Below are 21,509 nucleotides of genomic sequence, written 5' to 3' on the forward strand. Positions count from 1 at the left end.
AAAGACCTTTCCTTTAACCATATCAATTACGGACCCCAAATGGGTTATCCGGGTAGATGGCGACAGTTGGCTCTTTTGCCAGTTTACGAGGAACCCATGGTCCTGGAGGGCAGAGAGAGTAGCTGTGGTGTCCCTCTCTGCTTGGTGACTGGAGGGGGACAGGATGTGGATGTCATCCAGGTAATAGTGGAGGCGTACGGAAAGGTTCCTAAGGTGAGCCGCTAGTGCCGCGAGGACCTTAGTAAAGGTTCTAGGGGCCGATGCCAACCCAAAGGGGAGGGCCACATGTTGGAAGTGGAGGTGATTGTAGCAGAATTTGAGGAATTTGGAATGGGAGGGCCGGATTGGGATGTGTAAATACGCTTCTGAAAGCTCTATAGGAGAGAGCCAGTCCCCTTGCCTGGTACCCAGTAGAATGGACTGTAAGGTGTGCAACTTAAACCTGCGGTGGATCAGGTAACGATTAAGTCGTTTTAGGTCCAAGATTGCTCTCCATCCACCTGAGGGTTTGGGGACCACGAACAGGTGGGAGTAGAAACCCTGCCCTCATTGAGAGGGTGGGACGGGTTGGATGGCCTGTATGTTGAAGAGATGTTGAATAGCTGAATCCATCAAATTGCGTGTGGTGGGATCCTTCGAGTGGGGGGATGCCATGAAAACGTCAGGGGGGGCCTGAAACTCCAGGGTGAGTCCGAACCTGATAGTGTCTCAGACCCAGGCATTAGAAGTAGAGGAATCCCTCTTTCGGCGAAATGTCTGAGGCGTCCGCCAATGGGGGGAAGAATGGGATCTATCTTGGGCGCCGGAAGGGCCTCCCACCTGATCCCCTGAAGGGTCTCTTGTAGCTGCCGCCCCTTCTGTTCCTGTCGCCCGAGTCGGCTCGATCCTGGGGTTGGGATGGCCGAAAGGAGGGGGGTCTCGGGTACCTGGGCAGGAAGGGAGACTGGAAGGTCGAAAGGGCCCTCTCCAAAATGGCTGAGGGGCTCTGGGCTCTGACCTCCGAAAAAGGGAGGGAAGAAATTTTTTCTTGCTTCGGCTCTCGACTAGCAGAGGTTCCAGGGCTGTGCCGAATAGTTTTTCTCCCTTGATGGGAGCCGTGGCCAATTTGACTTTGTTTTTTACATCCACCTGCCAGTGTTTGAGCCAGAGCAGGCGGCGGGCTGTAACATGAGAGGTTATGGCTCTAGTGGAAAACTTAACCGAATGGTAGGTGGCGTTGGCCGAGAATTCTGCCGCGGCCGTGAGTTTAGCGATGTCCTGATGCGCCCTTGCATTGGAGGAGGGGACATGCTGTTTTAGTTGGCGAAGCCACCGGATCGAAGACCTGGTGAAAAAGGAGGCGGCCGTGGCCGATCTAATGGCCCAAGCGTCAGCTTGGTGAGCCCGGCGTAAGGCTAGTTCGGCTCTCTTGTCCTCGGGTTTCAGAGCCTCCAGAGGATCACTAGGGGAGGAGGAGGATGCTAAGCCAACAATGGGCTCGTCAACCTCGAGGGTATTAAGTAGGTTGGAGAAGTCTGAGTCGAGGTTGAAAAACCTCTTGTCCTGGCTGGATGGGGCAGGGAGGGCCCCTGTGGAAGCCAGCTGTTTTGATACCAGATCGGAGAAAATGGGTGGAGCAGGAATGACATCAGCTTCCACCACGGGCTGCTTGAAAATGGAATCCTCTGGGCCCTCCGCCGAGGAAGGGAGGGCAGAGGGAGACTGTGTGTACAGGCCGGAGATGTTTTTGGCCTTAAAGAGAAGCAATTTAAATAGGTGCAGCTTGAACAAGCCCACAAAGGTGGGTTGGTCGGGGGTGAGGCCCTCATCCTCGGACATCTCCCCCTCCATGGGCTCTGTCTCCGATAGGGGTTCACTGTAATGTGATGACCCCAGTTCGAATTCTTCCTCCTCCCTGAATTGATCCAGGCCCCCTTCCTCCTCCTCCTGTTCCCTTTCTGGAAGAGGGCTGTCCCTCTGTGAAGGTACCTGACCGTGGGTAGGATCCGATCTAGACAGGGACCTGACCGATAGAGACTCAGGAGACTCGGGAGCCATTGGGAAGAAGCCGGGTCTGGACATCTGTTGGAGACCTTCCGCAATCCCCTGGCGGATAGCCAGCTCCATCCATGACCTCATTTGTTCTGGAATCTCGACTATGGCAGGCTCCTCTTGGCGCAGACCAGCAGCCGTAGGAGTAGTTGTGGCTTCGGGTGTCCATCTGGTCGTTGATCCGGGGGCCTGATGCCCCTGGGGTGAGCTGTGCCTGGAGTGGGAAGAGAAATCTGGAGGAGGGGGGGTGAGTAGAGGTAGAAGGAGTGGTGGGTGGGAGGGCTGGAGGCACCAAGAGAGACCCCCTGGATAGCCTGTCAAATTCCTTCTCCAATGCCTTATGACGCCTTAAGGCGTCTCTTTGAGAGGCCTTGGAAGTTTCCTTAGCCTGTCTGCGTAAATGGTAAGACTTAGATTTGGCCTTCGAGGAAGGGCCTTTAGAGGAATTATCGTCTGCCATTTTAAGAAGTAATGATCGTATGTAAGGATACTAGAGGCGGTTGGCTCGCCTAGGGTTCGGCCTGCAGCAAAGGCCGGGTGTCCTTTTCAGCTGGTCCGCACCCCCTTTTGGAATTTGATGTACTATGATATAGTAGGTGTAAATAATAATAATAATAATAATAATAATAATAATAATAATAATAATAATAATAATAATAATAATAATAGATATATTTATTTTATTTATTTATTTACATATATACATATGTGTATATTCTTGTATATATATTTATTTGTTGTCTCTCTCTCTTTTTTTTAATATAAAAATATGTAATTTGATGATTAAATCTGGATCTTGGTCCAATAAGGGTATCAACCCAGGTGCTTATTTATCCAATTAGTCAAATGAACGCCTGAGGCCAATTGCACCAGGTTGGAATGATAAGGCCTCCAGCAGCTTTAACTCCCATACGATAACTGGGAGGGGGGAGGTGCTGCTATTGCTTCGCCCTGAGCGCAGCTGCGGAATTGCCAACAATACTTTTAGAAGGTTTCCAATTACAATGAGAGGCTCTGAACGGGCTGGTAAGGTCTGTTTTGGCGAGCTAGAAAACACTCGCAGCCGAGAAATGAGGCCGGAGGAAATAAAATGGCGCCCGACCATGAGGCGGTGCCCAAAATGGCGGCCGCCTACTGATCTGAATGTCGGGGCTGTTCAGGACGGAATTAGGCCCCTCCGGCAAGCCTAGAATGCCGAGAGGGGCAACGAGGAAAAATTCACCCCTTCCTGGGACGATCGGCGTTCGTAGCTGGGGGGAAAACCAGCGGCGCTTTGGAGCGCTGAATTCAAGCCGCTAACGAGGGCGGCGTGGAAAGCGGCAGGAAATAACAGCTCAAGAAGAGAAATCTGGGGGGGGGGGTAGTGCCAGAGCGCTGCTAAGACGCCCACTTTTTTCCCCCTGGGGGCAATGAACGCGCTCCCCTGAGTCTATAGATAAAACCCAATTGCGCAGAGGCTAGAGGAAAAGAATATTAGATCAAACCTTCAAGGGATAGAAGAGATCCTGAATCGGCCAAGGAGCTGTACAAAAACCAGCCTAACTCTCACGAGGCTGAGCATAAACTGGGGAACGCTGTAATGGAGCCACGTGATGGAAGGAGGAGCGTTCCTCAGTAATTAAGCTCAGCCTACAACAGCACAGACTGAAGCACCTCCCACTCTCTGGATGATCCGAGCAGCTCTAAGGAGAACAATTCCATTTCTTAATTGAAATAGAATCAGGACTAAAAATCTTTGTGCTTTAAGTAAAAGGTCTCATGATATTTCATTGTTATTCAGACAATTCTGGATTCCAATTTTTGGTATTAAAAATACAAAACAATCTCAATCATTCTAATCCAATTTTTAATAGTTTGTTGTAGTGGTTAAGGTGTTGAAACCAGGAGACTGAATTCTAGACCCATTTTAGGCATTAAAAAACAGCTGTTTGAGCTAGCCCAATAATTCTGTCTCAGCCTGATTATCTAGTATATCTGTATAAATACATATATTTCCCAAGCAGCTTGCGCATGCAGGCAATGTTGGACCTTTGCATTTAGAAATATGAGTTTCAGAAGAATGTCCTTAGCAAAAATTTAGAGAGCTTGAATTTCTGTGCAGTATACATTTAGTTGAAGCAGAACACTTAGGTTCAAAGTAAGCGCGTGCCCATCTTTTAGATTTTTTTAGTTTGCGTGTCTAAAAAATTAGTGTTTTATCCCAAACAACAACTTCTCCATTCAAAGCCCCTGAATTACATACCTGAAGTGTCCATCTTATAATAAACACGTTCTCCTCGCCAATATTCCAATGGTTTAATACGTATTCTTTTGGACCGTCGAAGATTGTATGTGTTTGCAGGCAATACTATTAGAAAGGAAATGTATAAAAATATGAATAGGTATCTGTGTATATATACATACATACATACATACATACATACATACATACATACATATACATATACATATACATATACATATATACACACAATGTGTGTTTGTGTATGTACAGATATATATAAAGACAAATATTTATTAAGTCATTCTTTTTTTTCCTATTTATTTATTTTATTTTATTATAAGAATACAACACGGTGCAGCCGTTCTGGCATCACAATTGTTATACATATATACATTTTACTTTACCATTTACTTCATTTGATACATTGTTTACTAATTATTCTAATCATCATAGCTACTTATGTTCCGACCTTGCCTTCTTCTATGCAACCACAGATAGAATTTATTCCACGTTTCATAGTACTCAGATTCCCCCTTGTTTTTTAATTCTAGGGTTAATCTATCTGATTCTGCACATGCCATAATTTTCCTTATTATCTCTGTTTCTGGTGGTATGCTTTCCTTCTTCCAGTATTACGTATATATTATTCTAGCTGCCATCAACACATGTACTATTAGATAAATTAAATCATTCCTATATCCTTCTGATATTTTTCCTAGGAGAAAAAATTCCAGCTTAAATGGAATACACTCTCCCATTCCACGTCTGAATCAGTCTCCAATACTTTTTTTGCAGCATTGCAAATCTACCACATGTGAAAAAATGTGCCTGATACATCTTTGCACTTCCAACAATTTGGAGATAGACTTCTGAACATTTTGGAATTTGTTAAGTATTTTTTGGGAACATTTTGGAATTGGTTAAGAATTTGTTAAGTCATTCTTATGCAACATGCATTACATATTGTTTTAATTGTAAGGTTTACAGTCAATATTCTTTTCAATGTTTCTTTCCTTCACACTATATATACAATTTTCTATTTTAACCTTATGACATGTAAAGGAGTTTAATCTATCTTAATAGCTCAATCATTCCATTAACCTTGTAGGTAAAAAGTAATACAAATCTAATTTTGCCAAATTTAAGATTCAACACCACATTGTCATATAATAGTATTTATATATTTGATTTATTTGAAATTTAACAAATATTTCCCAATAGTCCTTAAGCTTGTCTTAATATTAAATAGCAAAAAATACAAAAAGGTATATTTTCAGACAAATTTTATGAAAAACCAATGTTTTATGTGCATTATAGCTTATTTCATCAGATACTAGAGCTGATAAAATACCTCAAGTCCCAGTTTGGCAAATTTTGCCACTTCTCAAAATATACAAGGCAGGCAACCTGGGTCATTCCATTGTCTCAAACATCAGAATATCAGGATTCATGGAATCTGTTTTTTAAGCCACCAACATTTCTAGTTACGTTAGACACTGTATAAAAGACATCCTATGTATATACATATATTTAAAAACTGCACATCTGCCTCATAGAGAGACTTTATGAGATGGAAATCCAACAGCAATCTCCCTAACAATCTCCCATTTCACCCACTAAGGATACTGCAATATAACAATTTCTCCGACAAGCATGCTTTTCAAGCCATTATGAACCCCATTACTAACACAGCAAACCTTTGCTACTAGACTTCAGGATTCATCCATAACTCCTTCAACTTGCACACATAGCTCCATACTATGTCAAAATCTTAATGGCTAACTAGAGCAACATTTGCTCACTTCCTTGAGATTCATGGATTACATTCATTTTTTCAACTGGACCCACAGAAAATAATCCATCAACAAATTCCAACAGAACTTTTCAATTTCAATTTTCACCCAATCATCAAGCCTCAATTTATCTACCGAATGGTTATGAATTGAACTACCCATCCAAACTACAGGTAGTCCTCGACTTACAATAGCTTATTTAGTGACTGTTCAAAATTACAATGGCACTGAAAAAAGTGACTTATGAACTGGTTCATATTTGTTATTGGTCGCAGTGTCCCAGGGTTATGTGATTACCTTTTGCGACTTTCTGACAAGCAAAGTCAATGGGAAAGCCAGATTCATTTAACAACTATGTTGCTAACTTAACAACTGCAGTGATTCACTTAATAGCAATGGCAAAAAGGGTCGTAAAATGGGACAAAACTCAGTTAAGAAATGTTTCACTTAGCAACATAAACTTGAGCACAACTGTGATCCTAAGTTGAGGACTACCTGTATACATATATCAAAAAAATCAAATCAACAGAACAACAGATCATCACTGATTGTCACATACAGCTCTCAGTACAAGCTATTTAAACATACTATTAATAAGCTACAACCCAATGCTGTATTATGACACTACTCATTGGCCGACCTATACTGGCATATAGGCAGCCACCCCAACCTGAAGCAGGTTCTCACAAGCAAAAAACCTCCAAAAGAACAATTATGCTAATAAGAACCACAACATGCAACAAATGTATTTTGATCTTCTTGCCCATAAGTATATCGAAGGCATCAGTATAGAGTCCAAAAATGTAACATACCAAATTAGAGGCATTTTCACATGTTCTTTGTCTAATATTCTATATGCCATCCTCTGACAGCAATGCCTTTCTGGATTTTAGATACGACAACCAGGGAAAACATTATGCAAACAAATTATCTGATACAAAATTGACATTAGGTCTCAGAACAAGGACAGAATAACATCAGAGCACTTTAACCTCCAAGGAGGCTCTATGACAAGTTTCAAAGCAGCCAATTTGGAGGGGGGGGAAACAACTCAATTGAGAGGTTGCAGTCTGTATAGTTTGTATTCTAATAAATGAATTCAATTATTTGTAAAATAGATAAGCATGAATCAAGTTATTTATTTCAAAATAAGATTCTATAAGTATAGTTTTAAAAATGCAGCATGATAGTTTATAAAACCCTTAAGCCTCTGTTAAGAAAGGGGAGCAGATGGAAAATCATTCATAGGTTTACTAATACTCAAAGGTCTAAGTTCAGCGTTCATATCTTTGTTTAAAAACTGCAACATCCCACAACTTTGCTTACAATTTGCTCAGGATCAGAACCAATAATGTGAGAACCCATGGAATAGACCAGTGATGGCGAACCTTTTAGAAACCAAGTGCCGAAACTACAACCCAAAACCCACTTATTTATCACAAAGTGGCAACACAGCAATTTAACCTGAATGAGGTTTTACTGCCTAAAATAATGATAAACGCAGAGTTCAGCTAATTGTTCTAAGAAAAATGTGATTAATGCACTTTTATGCCCCTTCATTTTTTTCTGCTTTTGAAATATTACATTTAGCAACAATAAAAAAAAACTTTTTAATATCATTTCTCTTTCCCTCCCCCTCCTTCCCCCTTTCTCCCGTCTTTCTCTTTCCCTCCATCTCTCTCTTCCCCCCTTTTCTCTTTCCCTCCCTCTTTCTTTCTCTTTTCCTCCCTCCCTCTTTATCTCTCTCTCTGTCCTATCTATCTATTTATCCGTGCTCTCCTGTCCAGCTTCACATGTCATGTGAATCCAACCACTTGGGCTGGGGAGGGGGAGGGGAGGCTGGCAAGCAAGGCCAAGCATTAAAGATCTACACAAAACAAGGCAACTCCAACCTGGATCCTTTCGGGGAGCCCCCCTCCTCCTCCCTCTCTCCCCCCCAGTGGCGGGGCCCGGGCAGCCTGAGCATAGCTCCCTCCTTGGAGGGGACCAGCAAGCAAACAAACGTGGCCCTCTGGCTGGGAGGTGGCAGCATGGAGCCCCACCTCTGGCCAGTAAGAGCAGATTGCTTCAGTGCGGGGTGGGAACGCAAAAGGCAGAGGAAACCGTTGCCTCTAGGAATTCAGCTCTTAAAGACTCCTTTGGGGCAACTTTTTTCTGCTTTTGAAACATTACGTTTAGCAACAATAAAAAAGAAAAACTTTTGTAATATAATTTCTCTTTCCCTCCCTCCCTCTTCCCACATGTTTTTTTTCTCTCTCTCTTTCTCTCCCTCTCTCCCTCTCTCTGTTTCTGTCTCCCTGAACTGATGCTGGGTGGTGGGAATCTGATGTCCATAGGCCGAGGAGCCCAGGAGCAGCATGTCAAAGCTCAGCTGGCCCGTGTGGAAGCAGGGCATTGCAACACATGTAGCACTCCAGGAAAAGAAACTGCTTTTCTTTTTCTTTTGCCAAACTGACGATGAGTTGCATTGTGGCTCCACATCATATTGGGCTTCAGGAGGATAGGACCTCATCTCCCCCACTGTGAAGTGCATGAGTGAAAAAGTTAGCTCAATCAATTCCAACTTCACAAGATCTTTTTTCTTTCGGGAGAAGTTGGAATTGATTGAGAAACACGATGGAGAAACCCAATTGGATCTGGGCTGGGGACTGCATGCCCAGAGAGGACTCTGCATGCCACATCTGGCACGCATGCCATAGGTTTGCCATCATGGGAATAGACCATATTTGCTTGGTCTTCATATAATAGTAAGCATAATGCATAGACCCAGGGGTGGGATTCTACCAGTTCGCACCTATTCTCTAGAACCGATTAACATTCTAAGCAGTTCGGAGAACCAGTTGTTAGAAGAAATTACTGGCCTAATCCTGTAAGGAAGGCAGGAAGGAAACATTCTGGTATTGCTTACAGAAACTGCCTGTCCATTAACACTTATTACATTCTTGGCAGGACTAGACTTCTTGTCTCAGAAATGTTACTGGAGTTTTTTTCCCCTCCTTTGCTGGTACTTTGCTTGTGTGGAGTGACTATTCAAAGTTACAATGGCACTGAAAAAAAGTGACTTATGACCGATTTTTCACTCTTACGACTGTTGCAGCATCCTCACAGTCATGAGAGGCCAGACGAGGAGATGCGTGCCTTGATGTGAATGATATTGAGTTGGCTACACCCAGCCAATAACATGACCACCAAGCCATGCCTACCCAATCACATGACCAAGCCATGCCCACCACCTAAACCACGCCCATAGAACTGGTTGTTAAAAATTTGAATCCCACACCTGCATAGAACACACCCAAATAAAACCACACAATCTTAACAATTTGTACGAACCACAATAGTATCCAATCCTACCCAGAAAAAGAAACAGGACATAAATATTAACTTTGTCAAGTTACCTGAATCAGAATCATTTGCATTATATGGATTCAATTTTCTTCTAAACATTTCATTATTATAAAGTGGTGGTAGTAGTTGGTCACTAAAAAAAAAAGTTTAGATCAGATTAAATCATTGTATTAGTGAATTATACCACCTGATGTAGCTATAAATCAGGGAACATACATTTCCATGTATACTACTCTATTTATGGAGTGACCATGGTTTATTTCTCAAGCTGTTTTTCTTTTAAAAGGACAATACAAAAATAAAATACAAAAATGGTATCAGCAGGCTTATTTTCTAAGAGGACAGTGCAATACTGAACCTATTTCTCTGACATCACTTCATGACTTTCCCTAAAAATTACTTCAGAATGTTCCATATCGTTCTAAACCAGTGTTTTTCAAACTTAGCAACTCTAAGATATGGGTTTTCAACTCTAGATTCCACAACTAGCGAGAAGCAATTTCATCACAGGAAAACTTTACCTGGATTATGTGACATGTTCACCATTTTTTCATCCTAGGTTCTTGAATATGTTCTATATTTCTATGAATCAGACATTGGGAATAATATTCATAACCAAATTCTTTTCATAGAAGATCTGCACTCATTTATTGTACACATAGCATCTCAGAGAAATATTTTTAATTCAGTCTGAATAAAGAGCTTGTATCATCAAACATATCAGAGAGGGAGGGAGGGCAAAATACCTATGCAGGAGGAAGTTATTAAGAAAATTATGGACTGTGCTGAAATGAGTAAATTGACATTTGAAGTTAGAGAACAATTTTATATGATATGGGATTTGTTTTATCAATGGTTGGACAAAAAGACATGGTAATGTAATAGATTTTAATAGATTGATATTTTGTAATAGAAGTTTAATAGATTGATATAAATTATAATATAGACATACATAACCATTGGATGAAAGTATAATACAAATTTTAAAACAAAATTTGGAATATCTCATATAAAATGATGGAATAAATAGTGGCTGTTGTTAAGCCTGGATTCCCCAACGGGTGTTAAGGAAAACAAACTAAACAGAACGTGCAGCGAAGTCAGATAGGAAGACAGGTAAATGTGTGAGATAAGTTTTCTAGTTAACACGCAGTAAAAATACATATACGCTTGTGCTATCAAAAATATAGTTTATTCCATTTAAGAATTATAGCATAGTCAAATAAACGGTCCATTAGTCATATATCAATTTCAGTCAAGTCTTGTCGGGGATATTCTATTTGCAAAATCCGTGTTGAGTAGCCAATGTCAGTACACTTACAATAAATCAGTCCAATCTTTATTTTCTCTCCGTTGAGAAATATCAACACTCCTCCTTCTCTCCCCTTTCCAGCAATAATGCAGTCATCAATCCATCAAGTAATTAGGGATCAGTAAGCCAGAGAGAGAGAGCTGAAATTGCCTTGCTTCTTATATAGTGCTTTTTACAACCACACCCTTAATTACATTCTTGCTGTTAAAGTTACACACACTTTAACTAACAAACCATGATACCATATTTATTATTTTTACCCAAACCAGTTAGGGTAAACAATGTTATCCCTAACATTCTCCCCTTTTAGGTAATAATAATAATATTACAATAATATAACCATTTACACCTTTAAATCATAATTGTTACAACTCTCTTTACATTTTACAATACCTTGAGCTTTTGTAAACTGGTCTGCAATATTTTCTTCCGTCATGCAGTACTCAAGTTTAATTAGACCATTTTTCACAGATTCTCTTACATTTAAGTATCTTAAATCAGTATGCTTTGATCTAGTCTTTACAGCAATATTAGTAGCTAATTGTATAGTTGCCTGGTTGTCCTCGTATACAATAATAGAATCTTTAACCGTTATACCCATGTCTAATAATAACTGTTTGTACAGAATTAAGTCAGTGCATAGTAATGACAGACATGAAAATTCTGCTTCCATCGTGGACAAGCTAATATGCTGTTGTCTGATTGACCTCCACCCTATTAAAGTCTTACCAAATAATATAGCCATCCCAGATGTTGATTTTCTAGTGTTTATGTCAGTTGCAAAACTTGCATCTGCATAGGCACTAAGATTCAAATCACCTTTTGGCTCTAGATACAATGCATGGTGCATTGTTCCTTTAAGATATCTTAAAATTCTCTTTAGTGCTTGCCAATGACATTGATGTGGATCATTATTATATCATGCCAGCTGATTAACACTATAAGCTATATCTGGCCTTGACCAATTGCTTATATATGACAAGCTACCAATCAAAGATTGATATATGGTCTTATCAAATTTGGGACTTTGAGCATCAATTTTGCAAATTTCCTGACTCATTGGAGTCTTTGCAGGCTTACAAAGTTCCATTTTATACAATTTAATTAATTGGCAAATTTTATCCTCTTGATATATCTTAAATCCTTTTGTGGTTTTGTTAATTGTCAATCCTAGATACTTTTTAATTTCACCTAAATGCTTTAATTTTATTCTTTTGGCTAATAATGAAATAATCTCAGTAGCTTCATTATTGGTCTTAGTAATCAAAAGCAATATCATCTGTAAATAATAACAATAATGACACCGTTCCATTATTTTCTCTTTTTAAACATACATGGATCTGCTAAACCAGATTTAAACCCTATATTGTTTAATTCTTTCACAATATATTGGTTCCATTCATAGCCAGATTGTTTCAATCCATATAAACTCTTCTTGAGTTTCCAACAATCATTGCTATTTACTCTATTATCATTTATATCAACTGGTTTTTTCAAATATATTGTATGCTGCAATGGTGCATGTAGATATGCAGTTTCTACGTCTAAATGGTTAACTATATAATTCTTCTTAGCTGCCCACACTAACGCTGCTCTTAAAGTTGTAGCCTTTAAATTTGGTGCAAATACCTCATCATAATCAAATACATTTTGGTTAAATCCTTGTGCTACTAATCTAGCCTTATAAGTTACTTTCCCATTATTTCCATTCTTTACTTTAAATATCCATTTGCACCCAATGGATTTTTCTCCTGGAGGTAATTTGGTTTCTTCATAAACCTTCATTTCCTTTAATGAATTTAACTCTTTTTCCATTGCCTTTTGCCAATTCTCCTGATCCTTAACAGGATACATCTTAAGTTCATCTATGCTAGTAGGAACCTTATTTACTTGGCAAACAATACTTGCCTGATATCTTTCAGGTGGTTTGGTTATACGCGTTGTGCGTCTAGGTATAACAGGACTTACAGGTGGACTTTCCTTTATTTCCTGTTCTTGACTATCTAGCTCTTCTTGATCAATTATCTCCTCTTGATCTGGTTCTATTTGCTCTTCATGGACTTCTTCTTTAATTGGATTTTTCTTATAACTAGTCTTTTCTTTCTGCCTCTTATAGGGTTCTATAATAACATCATTATCTGAATCCTGCTCTAATCTATTCCATCCTATATGTTCTAGGAATTGTGCACTAGCACTGCAGTATACTCTAGATGTACCTGGTTCCCAGAATCTATAAGATCTATGGTTTGCTTGATATCCAACAAAAATTAATCTTTTAGCTCTACGTTGTCCTTTGTGCCTGAGTTGTGTAGGGATATGCACCCATGCTGGTGTACCAAATGTATGAATATAACTCAAATCAGGTTTCCTACCATGCCACAGAGTGAATGGTAATTCACCTGTTGTTGAATTAACAACATTGTTTAATATGTGATTACCACACATTATAGCTTCTCCCCACAAATTGTCAGATAATCCAGAATCAGATAACATTGTCCTTCCCATTGATTGCAGTGTTTGGCCTCGTCTCTCTATAAATGCATTATGCTGAGGCCTATATGGTGCAGACTTTTTATGTTGAATACCTGCCATTCTAAGTCTATTCTGGAATTTATTATTTGTAAATTCCACACCATTATCTGTTATAAGAATTACTAATTTCTTTTTAGTTTTCCTCTCTGCAAATTTTAACCAATTAAAGAAATTTGTATACGTTTCAGTTTTTCTCTTCATTAGAAAACAGAAACCATACCTAGAATAGTGGTCCATTATGCTTAATATGTATCTAGCACCGCCTACACTTGACTTTTTAGGACCTATTATATCGGCAAATACTACCTCTAAAGGCTCTTTGGTAGTAAATCCATCAACTCTATTTGCCGGTATAACTTTGCTTTTGTTTTGATTACAAGCAGAACATTGCAAATACTTATTACAAGGTTTCAAACTTATTCCTTTAGATAGTTGAACAGTTCTCTTAATCATTTTAAAATTTAAATGACCTAGCCGTCGGTGTAACAAGTGAATACATTCATCATGAGGTTTCTTATTATCATAAACTGTGTTAGCCACCTCTAAACCATTATCATTTAACACATATAAGTCACCTCTTAAAGATGCAGTAATTTTCTTACCTTCTTTTTCAATTAAACAAGTATCTCCCCTAAAGGTAACTATGTATCCTAATCTAACCAACATTCTAACTGAAAGCAAATTAAATTTAAGTTGAGGTACATATAACATTTTTATGTTCTCCTTTATACTAGAACAATGAGCTATACCTTCACCTTTTGCCTTCATTTTCCATCCGTTTGCCAATGAGATATTCTGTGAACTCATGGACATTTTTACAAATTTTTTGTTATCATTTGTAATACAGTGGGATGCACCACTGTCAACCACCCATAAATTATTTTTTACAACTCCATTACTATACATGGCTAACTCATAATTCTTATTTCTTCTTTGTTGGCTTCCAGCATTCTGGCTTGCATTCTGGTGCTTTGGTTTCTTACAAAATCTTGCTAAATGTTCTCTCCCTCCACAATTAAAACACTTTTTAATTGCGTATGCAGTAGGAGATTCATTATTTTCCTTTTGAGGTTGCTCCCTCCTTAACTGATCTCTTTCAAGCCTTCTTCTGGCCTCTTCAATCAATCTGCCAGTGATATCAGTTAAAGTTAGGCTTTCTTTAGGCAATATTTCAAGGGAAGTTACGTAGTCATCAAAACTTTCATCTAATGAAGATAGAATTATGTAGACCTGGTGTAGCTCAGAGAAAATTAACTCCTTCTCATGAAGTTCTTGAAAAATGCTTTTCATAGTATTCAAATGACTCAGCATATCACCATTCTTTTGGAGATACGATGAAAAGCTTCCGTGTTAGATTTATGTGAGCACCAACGTTATCTCGGACATAAATCCTCTTCAGTTTTTGCCAACACCCAACAGCTGTTTGCTCTCCTCGTATATGAACAAGTTGCTGATCAGTTAATGTTAGTCCTATGATGCAAAGAGCTTGTTCATTTTTCTGTTTAAAGTCTTCTATCTTTTTACTATCTTCCTCATCTTCAGAATCTCATTCTTCTACGTTTGGTGGGTTTTCAATTATGTTCCACAGACCTTCTCTTCGTAGAAGTAGACTACATTTTATAGACCATGAAACATAGTTTGTTCCATCCAGCTTGGATATAAGGGACAAACTTTGTAGACTGACTTGTGCCATGTTTCACTATATGGATATAAAACTATAATTGATAAAACAAAGCTGTCTGTTTACTGTAACGTGTAACAACACAAAATCTCACTTTTTACATAAACCTGTTTTTATCCTAGTTAAACTGACTTTGCAGTCTCTCTGGGCCCATAACCAGTGTTAAGCCTGGATTCCCCAACGGGTGTTAAGGAAAACAAACTAAACAGAACGTGCAGCGAAGTCAGATAGGAAGACAGGTAAATGTGTGAGATAAGTTTTCTAGTTAACACGCAGTAAAAATACATATACGCTTGTGCTATCAAAAATATAGTTTATTCCATTTAAGAATTATAGCATAGTCAAATAAACGGTCCATTAGTCATATATCAATTTCAGTCAAGTCTTGTCGGGGATATTCTATTTGCAAAATCCGTGTTGAGTAGCCAATGTCAGTACACTTACAATAAATCAGTCCAATCTTTATTTTCTCTCCGTTGAGAAATATCAACACTCTTCCTTCTCTCCCCTTTCCAGCAATAACGCAGTCATCAATCCATCAAGTAATTAGGGATCAGTAAGCCAGAGAGAGAGAGCTGAAATTGCCTTGCTTCTTATATAGTGCTTTTTACAACCACACCCTTAATTACATTCTTGCTATTAAAGTTACACACACTTTAACTAACAAACCATGATACCATATTTATTATTTTTACCCAAACCAGTTAGGGTAAACAATGTTATCCCTAACAGCTGTCTTCTCTCCTGCTGATTTTGAGGGGTATTCCCTGAATGTAATGGGAGATTGTACTTCTCTTCATGATCTACAGGGCTTTCCTTCTATCTTCGTCATCCCCTGGGGTGACTTTGGCCATTGAGAGCTTCCAGAGAAGCAGAAATCAGATGGGTTCAATGGAACTCCGCTTCCCCTACTCCGCTCTGCTATGACATCAGCTTCCTTTTTCACTTTTTTGATCTTCTGATAAGCAAAGTCAATGGAGAAGCCAGATTCATTTATAACCATTGTTAGGTATAACATTGATACCCAACAAGGTTTGGGTGGATAAATATATAAACTAAGGTATCATAGTTTAAGTGTTTGTAACTTTAAGCACCACACTGCATGTAATTAGCCAATTAAGGGTGCGGTTAGAAACTGCAATAAGAGGAAGCAGGAGAAAGCTTGCTGCTTACTGCCTACTGTTTTGCTGTTTACTGTTTACTGCTGTTTACTGCTGGATACAACTGTTTATTACTGTTTTACTGCGACTGTCTACTTTTTGATCGTTCTACTGAATATCCAGCGTTATCCTCTGGAGAAAGGCATCGGAGGAGGAGAAGATATCTTTATCGGCTGATAAAGATATAGTAAGGACTATTATCTGGACTGAGTTAGTGAGTCTTACTGAATGGATATATTGTGAATGACATACGGACTGATTGACAATGCTTAAACTCTAACTGGATTAAAAACTATTTAAACTACAAACAGTGTTTGTGTTCAGTGTGTGTATACTCTAAAACCCTTCCTCTCTCATTTGGCTGCCTGGCTTGACTGCTGCTGCATACTCTGCTAGGGGTTTATCCCCAAACACTAGCAATGGTTATGGGCCCAGCTGCACAGTCTAACTAACCAGGATATAGCAGTGAGAGTTGGTGTGAGTTGCACATTACTGTAAAAACAAACTGTTTTTATTAGTTTAAAATAGTCATATATCTGAAGAGTAATGGCACAAGTAAATCTACCACATCTGTCCCTGATATCCAGGCTGGATGGAACAAACTATGTTTCATGGTCAATGAAATGTAGTTTACTTCTACGTAGAGAAGGTTTGTGGGACATAATAACAAACCCACCAGATGTGAGTAGCTGGGATCCTGATGATGAAGAGGATAACAAAAAGTTACAAGACTATAAACGGAAGGATGAGCAGGCTTTATGCATCATAGGACTGACTCTTTGTGACCAGCAGCTTGTCCATATTCGTGGAGAAGAAAATGCTGCAAACTGCTGGGAGAACCTCAGGAAGATATATGTTCGGGACAGTGTAGGAGCACATATAAATCTTACACGGAAGCTGTTTCGAACACATCTTCAAAGGAATGGAGACATGTTAGCTCATTTAAACTGTATGAAGAGCATTTTTCAAGAATTACAAGAAAAAGAGCTTATCTTTAATGAGCTGCAACAAGTATACATTATATTATATTCATTAGATCAAAGCTATGATGACTATGTGACTTCGTTGGAAGTATTGCCTAAAGATAGCCTCTCATTAACCGAGATTACAGGCAGGCTACTAGAAGAAGCCAGAAGAAGGTGTGAACGTGACCAGCTGAGAGAAGATAAATCTATGAAAGAAGAGAAATTATCTTCAAAGCTTGATAGAAACCAGCTTAGTAAAGTAAAGCACCCGGAAGAAGAGAATTTATCTTCGACGGCATACACAATTAAAAAGTGTTTTAATTGTGGAGGAAGAGGACATTTGGCAAGTTTCTGCAAAAAGGGAAAAAGCCAGAATGTAAAAAAGCCCAAGAAAGCCTTTGAACTAACCATGTTTAGCAACTGTGATGTGAAGAATGATTTATGGGTGGTGGACAGTGGTGCATCCCACTGCATCACGAGAGATAAGACAAAATTTGTAAAAATGTCTACAAGCTCTCAACATATATCACTTGCTAATGGCTGGAACCTGAAAGCGAAAGGAGAAGGTACTGCACATTGTCCGTGCATAAATCAGGATATAAAAATGTTGTATGTACCGCAACTAAAGTTCAACTTGCTTTCTGTAAGGGTATTAGTCAAACTAGGTTATGTAATTACATTTAAAAATAATAATTGCATAATTGAGAAGGATAAAAAAAGGGTAACTGCAGCTTTAAATGGAACGTTATACGTCTTAGATCAGGGGTGTCAAACACAAGGCCCGGGCCAAATCCGCCCGCCAGACCTCGTCTGATGGCCCGTGGTGCCGCCGCCAGCCTTGCAGCCTCCCCTTTTTTTTTTCAATGAATTTACTCCGTGCCTGCACGGAGTAAATTCATTTTAAAAATGGCTCAAGTTTAAAAAAAAAAAAATTACTTACCTTCCGGGACCTGGCCCGACTTCTTTCTGCCCCGCACTGCTCCCTGGGTGTCGGACGTGACGTCATCACGTGACGTCCGCCCGACATCTCCAGGGATCAGAGGAGCGCGCGGACGCCGCGAGAGGAGCAAGAAGAAAGAAGTAAAAGAAAAGAAGTAAAAGGTAAGTAAAGTAAATGGAGGGGCAGATGGCTGGGCACTATAAAGGGGCAGTCCAACAGCAGCCTGAAAGCGAAGTTCCAGGATGCGACAGGCGCGACTTTACCGTCTCCTCCCCTGCTTTGATGCCACAGCTCCGACTTCAAGCTGCACGTGTTCTGTCCATGTTTGGGAGCACTTATCTATGTGAACAGATGTTTTCAGTCATGAATCTGAACAAGACCAAGCTCAGATCACGCATCACTGATGATAAACTCCATGCTGTTTTGCGGATTGCTACAGCACAAGACCTAACGCCAAACATCGATGGACTGACCTTAGGAAAACGATGTCAGCCATCTAGTCAGTAAAGTTAAAAAAAAGGTAATGCCTTGTGTTTTCCATATGTTTAATAAACAGTGTTTGGCAATATTTGTATGTTTAAAAAAATTAATGTTTGTTACCAAAAACATTTTTCAATACATTGTACAATAATTGTACATTTGAATATCTACTTGTCATTATTCTGACTATGTTTCTGCTTTCAGAGCTAGTTATTACTTACATTATTACAAAAAACAGTAATAATTGAATGCAGTGACATTAATTTATGATAATAAAGAGTGGACACATAGACCTACAGATACAACCGGCCCTTTGATGGGGACCAAACTGCTGATGCGGCCCCCGATGAATTTGAGTTTGACACCCCTGTCTTAGATGATAGTAAGAAAGGGGAGGCACAGACTGTATTTAACAATATAAAGCCTCATAATGAATGTATCCATTTATTGCATAGGCATTTGGGGCATGTAAATTTTAAAATGCTAAAACTTACAGTAGAGTTATCTGATGGAATAAGGTTAAAACCTTGTGATAAATATTTGCGTTGTAATGTTTGCTGTGAAGATAAGAGCAAAGTATTGCCTGCAAATAGGTTAAATGGTTTCAAAACCAAAGAACCTTTAGAAGTGATATTTGCAGACATCATAGGTCCAAAGAAACCCAGTATGGGGGTGCTCGATATATACTGAGCATTATGGACCACCATTCTAGATATGGGTTTTGCTACTTAATGAAGAGCAAAACTGAAACATATCAACATTTTTTCAACTGGCTTAAATTTGCAGAAAGAAAGACTAAACGGCAACTGATAACCCTGGTGACAGATAATGGTACGGAATTTGTTAACAACAAATTCCAGAACAGACTAAAGGTAGCTGGAATAGAGCACAAAAAGTCTGCACCATACAGGCCAGAACACAACGCATTCATAGAGAGAAGAGGCCAAACACTACAGGCAATGGTTAGAACAATGTTAACTGATTCTGGATTACCTGATTCTTTGTGGGGGAGGCTACAATGTGTGCTAATAACATATTGAACAACGTTGTTAACACAACGACAGGTGAAATACCATTCACCAAGTGGCATGGCAGGAAACCTGACCTAAGTTACCTGCACACATTTGGTGCACCAGCATGGGTGCATATCCCTACACAACTCAGGCATAAAGGGCAACACAGAGCTAAGCGATTTTTCTTCGTTGGTTACCAGGCAAACCATAGGGCATATAGATTTTGGGAGAAAGGCACATCTAAGGTGTTATGTAGTGCTAGTGCCCAATTTCTAGAGCACGTAGGATGGGAGAAGTTAGAACAGGATACCAATAAAGAAGTAATTATTGAATCCTATAGAAATCCCATTAGTTATCCCTGTAACTTTAAGAATAAAGTAAAGAGAGAAATACAGGAAGAAATAGAGCCCATAAAGGAAGAAATAGATCCAATAGCTGAGCAGGATGAGGAAGATGAACAGGTAGTAGTTCAAAAAAGTTCTCCTGCAAGCCCTGTAATTCCCAGAAGAACTACACGAATATCTAGACCGCCTGATAGGTACCAGGCTAACACAGTGTGCCAGATTAATAAAGTTCCATGTACCGTAGATGAAATAAAAATGTATCCTACTAAGGATAAGGAATGTTGGTATGCAGCAATGAATAAGGAACTGAACTCATTAAAGAATATGAAAGTATATGAGAATGCGAGATTACCTGTAGATTTGAAGTCCATTGGCTGCAAATGGATCTTTAAGGTAAAATCTGATAAAGATGGAAATATAATCCATAAGGCACGATTAGTAGCCCAAGGTTTTAGACAGAATGCCAATGACTATGATGAGGTGTTTGCACCTAGTCTTAAGGCAGCAACCTTGAGGGCAGCTTTAGTGTGGGGAGCTAGCAATATATATATATAATTAACCACCTAGATGTGGAAACCGCTTACTTGCACGCCCCATTAAGACACACTATATATATGAAAAAACCTGTTGGAATTAAAAGTGAAATAATAGATAATAATGATTGTTGGTTGTTAAAAAAAAAGCCTCTATGGTCTTAAACAATCAGGCTATGAATGGAACCAGTATATTGTAAAGGAACTAAACAATATAGGATTCAGAGCTGGGTTAGCCGATCCATGTCTATTTAAGAGGGAGACAAATGGGAAAATATCATTATTATTGTTGTTCACTGATGATATTGCATTGATTACTGAAACTAATGATGAGGCCAATAAAATAATAGCATCATTAGAAAAGAAAATAAAGATTAAGCAATTAGGGGAGATAAAAAAATATCTCGGTTTAAATATACAGAAAACACAGAAGGGCTTTAAGATATCTCAGGAAGATAAGATATGCAAATTGCTAATAGATTATAAAATGGAGCTTTGTAAGCCGGCTAAGACTCCAATGAGTCAGGAGTTTAGCAACACTGATGCACAAAGCCCGGGGTTTGATAAGGTAATTTATCAATCATTAATAGGTAGTTTGTCTTATATTAGCAATTGGTCTAGACCAGACATATTGTACAGTGTGAATCAGTTAGCTCGTTTCAATTCTGCACCAAGTGAAAGACACTGGATTGCAGCTAAAAGAATATTAAGATATCTTAAAAAGACAATGAATTATTCATTGTATCTAGAGCCAAAAGGTGATCTAATTCTGAGTGCTTATGCTGATGCTAGTTTTGCATCAGAAAGAGACACAAGAAAGTCGACTTCAGGAACAGCCATAATGCTGGGTAAGACATTAATAGGTTGGAAGTCAATAAGACAACAGCATATAAGTTTGTCAACTATGGAGGCAGAATTCTCCTGTTTATCGCTATTATGTACAGAATTGATTATGTATAAGCAAATGATGAATGATATAGGCATAACTGTGAATTATCCTATAATTATACATGAAGATAATCAGGCAGCAATTCAAATGGCCACAAATATTGCAGTCAAAACTAGGAGCAAGCATACAGATTTAAGGTACCTAAACGTTAGACAATCTGTGAGAAGTAAAATGATACAGCTGGAGTACTGCATGTCGGAGGAC

General features: G+C 39.1%; 1 protein-coding gene across 1 annotated transcript in view; it reads right to left on the minus strand.

Moving 5' to 3' along the window:
* Window positions 1-21,509, minus strand: part of CENPC (centromere protein C) — a 53,095-nt gene that overhangs the window by 25,267 nt on the left and 6,319 nt on the right. The window contains exons 4-5 of the mRNA XM_087947331.1: window positions 9,447-9,529; window positions 4,274-4,378 (exon numbers count right to left, since the gene is read on the minus strand). Of these exons, the coding sequence (XP_087803457.1) occupies window positions 4,274-4,378; window positions 9,447-9,529 (188 nt within the window). The remainder of the gene's footprint in view (window positions 1-4,273; window positions 4,379-9,446; window positions 9,530-21,509) is intronic.

The sequence above is a fragment of the Notechis scutatus genome, chromosome Z (genome assembly GCF_049901735.1).
Source record: "Notechis scutatus isolate UNSWTSFEM ecotype Mainland chromosome Z, rNotScu1.2, whole genome shotgun sequence".
NCBI lineage: Eukaryota > Metazoa > Chordata > Lepidosauria > Squamata > Elapidae > Notechis > Notechis scutatus.